The 4,018-nt window shown below is 39.6% G+C and overlaps 1 protein-coding gene across 1 annotated transcript in view; it reads left to right on the forward strand.

Annotated features, from left to right (window-relative positions):
• The window catches only part of med19a (mediator complex subunit 19a), a 5,671-nt gene extending 2,308 nt beyond the window's left edge, over positions 1 to 3,363 (forward strand). Inside the window, exons 3-6 of the mRNA XM_050041602.1 lie at positions 1,254 to 1,387; positions 1,481 to 1,577; positions 1,663 to 1,757; positions 2,946 to 3,363. Of these exons, the coding sequence (XP_049897559.1) occupies positions 1,254 to 1,387; positions 1,481 to 1,577; positions 1,663 to 1,757; positions 2,946 to 3,011 (392 nt within the window). The 3' untranslated portion in view covers positions 3,012 to 3,363. The remainder of the gene's footprint in view (positions 1 to 1,253; positions 1,388 to 1,480; positions 1,578 to 1,662; positions 1,758 to 2,945) is intronic.
• The last annotated feature ends 655 nt before the right edge of the window (positions 3,364 to 4,018 follow it).

The following is a 4,018-nucleotide window of genomic DNA, read 5'->3' on the forward strand; positions in this document are numbered from 1 at the left end:
AAAAGGATGTTTGTGATTGGCTGAGCTGTACATGCAGGTCAAGCTGGGGAAACTCATGGGGAAATTATATCGTCAATATCGTTGCCTTTTGGGATATTAATATCTTGCATGTTCATATCTCGGTATAGATACGATAACGATATATCGTTCAGCCCTACTAGAGTCTGACTCGAGTCCAAGTCAAGTGACAGGAGTCCACAACTCCTGTTATGGGTAAGAACCATAGTCTATAAAAATAATGGACGTAGCTTCTGTGATGTCACCCATAGGTTTGTGGACTCTGTTTTGAAGCCTCGATTGTGGCACTTTAACTTGAGCGATTATGGTTTTTGGAAATAGAAGTGACCATATTTGGGTGAGAGGCTGCCGCTGTGAAGTCAGAGGGAGAGGTGGATCTGACTGAGAAGCAGACAGCCTGTCACTCAAAGCAGTCCACCTTTAATTATGTGTAATTTTAAGCCTTGATAAAATGTAAATGAGTGAGTTTTAAAAAGTTTACCTCTGTACAATTGTAATGAAGGGGGGGGAATAATCTACAGTGATCAAAACAACTTTTTGCACCAGGCTGTAAGCATGTTATTTGTTAGGCATTTTATCATGGGACTCTATGGGGATTAACTGGCTTCTGGATCCAGCCTCAAGTGGCCAGCCTGTGATGTTGGAGCTTGGTGGGAACAAATGTGATCTGGCAGTCCAGTGTTAATTAAGAGGGCTGCACACCTCATTAGAAAAAAATGATTGTGTTGAAGATAGTGATTAGGTTCAGTATAGCACACTAGTTCCCAAATTAGTTTATCCTTTATAGCTGTTCATGTTATTATAAATCTATCTCATGGTAAACTGAGTGCTCAATATCAGTTGATGATATGCATTTCATTAGTTCTTTGACCTTTTAAGACTGAAGTTGTGCCAAAAAACCAAACCCTGCTAATGTAGCCGTTATCCCAAGAGCAACACCTGCTGTACCTCCTGTAGATGTTGAAGTACATTTAGACTTAACATACAAATGTCAGACTGGTGGTTCTGATCTGTACACTCCATATAAATAGGATGTTATAGTGATGAAAATGATGCGGGCTCAAAGAAACCCTTAACATGCCCCTACTTTTGTTTTTGCGATCCACACGCCTCCTGATTGATTGTTTATTTAGCTGTGTGTTCAGTGCTCAACACCTTACTGTTTTGTTGTTTATGTTTTGATCTAAGTCATTTTCCCCCTCACTCCAACTTGTCTTTCCTCTTCTGTGCTGCAGGTATGATCGACTGTCCGGGCACTCAGGACGGCAGCTCGTTGCGCTCTCTTATTGATAAGCCACCAGTGTGTGGGAACTCCTTCAGCCCATTAACAGGCGCTCTTCTCACAGGCTTCAGACTACACACAGGACCGGTACTAATTGAATATATAAATATATAAACAGTAATTAGTCTGTTGTTCAGTTCACTTACAGGCATGCCTCTTTTTGTGTTTGTTTTTTCCCAGCTACCAGAACAGTACAGACTGATGCACATACAGCCTCCAAAGAAGAAGAGCAAACACAAGCACAAACACCATCGACCACAGGACCCATTACCACAAGGTATGACACAAACTACACTGTACACTAATACAAAGGAATGTAGCATATTTTCAGGCCACTAAGCTGCTTCTGTTTGACGTCACAGAAACTCCATCAGACACTGATCCCAAGAAGAAGAAGAAGAAGCGGGACGACGACCCTGACCGCAAGAAAAAGAAGAAAGACAAGAAAAAGAAGAAGGTAAGAAAATATACCAAGGACCTCGTAATTGTTTTAATTGATTTTGGACCACTAGAAAGTGAAAGAGCTTCAAAGCTGGGAGACAACAACTCCAACTTATTATTGCTTTATAAAGTAATGGCTTACCTCTTCACAAACAGTTTCTAACACATCCAGTGCCTTTATCAGATGTGTAACATTATCCCATCATGTTGTTTTGCCAAACTTCTGTACAAAATACTGGGATCCATAAATGTGCACAATCTAGTCTCTTGAGAACACACGCAGCTTTTGAACCAAAGGTATTTTATTTTATTGTATTTTATTTGCAACAAGCTGCAAAATGACAGCGGGGGACAGGCAGGTCACATCTCCGATTCCCTCAATATATGAAACATGGAAATCCTCATCAGCTGCTTCCCTTAAAGAAAGCTCATTTGTTCCTCTATAATGTAGTGGATGAGCAGGCTCACTGAGCTACTGCTTCATGTCGGTGTATACATCAACCAGCAACAACAAAACAGCTGTGCAGTGCACTTGGCTCACACACAATTTCATCACTTGCATGCCCACCCAGTAAATCATAGTCTGTCTAAAACACAGGTTTGCCAATACACATGTTAAATATAGGGATGAAACGGTTTCTTGATAAACCGCATTTGATTCCTGACAATTTGTATTGACACTTCAAAAGTTATTATCATTAAAACCATTTTTGATTATCACACAAAACTCACAGTAAATGCTGTCCAGCCACAAGCAAAGTTAGCAGCAGTCTCACAGATGCAGGGGCAATATGCAGTGTGGGTTTGTTTTGCTATTGCCTTGTTCATAGAGTGGGCGTGCAGCAGGTAAACCCAGTGATGCTTCTGGTCCCTTGTGTTTATCTACAGTGACAGACACTCGCACAAGCAATTCGAAGACAGGCTATCTTTAATGTTAATGCACATTTGATGTGGTTTATATGTTTAAATAAGGTATTGGCTATGTTATTATTTTAATGTTTATGCAGATAAAAGTGCTGCTAATTTGTGGTTTTAAGTATTAACTCAGTGAAATGATTTCAGTGTGTGTATCAGTACTCAAGACATTTTCAGCATATTAAAAAAAATTGCAAATTGTGATATTTGGTCACCATAACAGAGATCTGAAATTTTCATACTGTCGAATATAAACCAGTGCGTTACTGATCTCTCTGTCCCCCTCCAGAACCGCCACAGTCCCGACCACCCCGGCCTCGCTGGATCACAACCCAACAGCAACAGCCTCAGATAGACAGGAGCCCAGTGTGTGAATGTGTGTGTGACTGTGCATTTTGTAGGAGGATGCGTGCGTGTGTTTTACAGATTATTGTATTATTGGGAGTATGTTTAATGAGAGAGGGGATGAATCGAGTAATGCAAATGGTTGTATGACGTGTGTGAGCTTGAAAGGAGCAGCGACGCAGTGGATGTGTGGTGACGGAAAGAAATGTTACAGAACAGTGTAAAAAAGTCAGAAAGCTGCTGATGGGCTGTATGGTGTTATGGATGAATGAGCAGGCACTGTATGTATGTCCCTCTTTGATTTTGTTGTGATATCTTTTGACCATAATGCCAAAATCAAATAAACTTTGGTTATTATCTTTGCTTGTGTCACTTTGTAAGACCTATTGGGAGTTACGATTTGTAGATAATATGATTGGCAGCTTGCATTTCTTTTCCTCTCACCTGTAGTGTTATTTTATGAATCTAGATTGCTTTGGTGTGAGTTGCAGTGTTGGAGATATCAGCTATAGAGATGTCTGCCTTCTCTCAAATATAATGGAACTGGATGACACTCAGCTTGTGGTGCTTATAATGCCAACAAAATACGTTTGCACCTCACTTAGCACCACTGAGCTAGCTAACGTTACAGCACAGCCAAGGATACTGTTCATGCTTACATTTCACACTGTCACGAGCACGAGCCTCTTGTCCATGGGTTGGTGCGTGCTTACTTCACCAGAAAACTGCAACACGTGGAGAAAACAATAACTGAAAAAAGACATTAAGTGAGAAAAGCGTAAAAGCAAATCTATTAAAATAAAATTTATTATTATTGTCGTTGTTATTATGATAATCATAATAATAATCCCAGATGTGGCTTGTATAACAGATATAAATGGTATTGACAAACTGTTTTTTGTTTCTAAATTTACATTTGTAGATATTTAAATTGGCCAAGGAATTAAGTAATAGTTATTGTCTTTATCATGTAGAAAGACACCAAATATACATGATTAACATTATCATAACTATTAG

This window comes from Epinephelus moara, chromosome 4 (genome assembly GCF_006386435.1).
Source record: "Epinephelus moara isolate mb chromosome 4, YSFRI_EMoa_1.0, whole genome shotgun sequence".
NCBI classification, from domain to species: Eukaryota; Metazoa; Chordata; class Actinopteri; order Perciformes; family Serranidae; genus Epinephelus; species Epinephelus moara.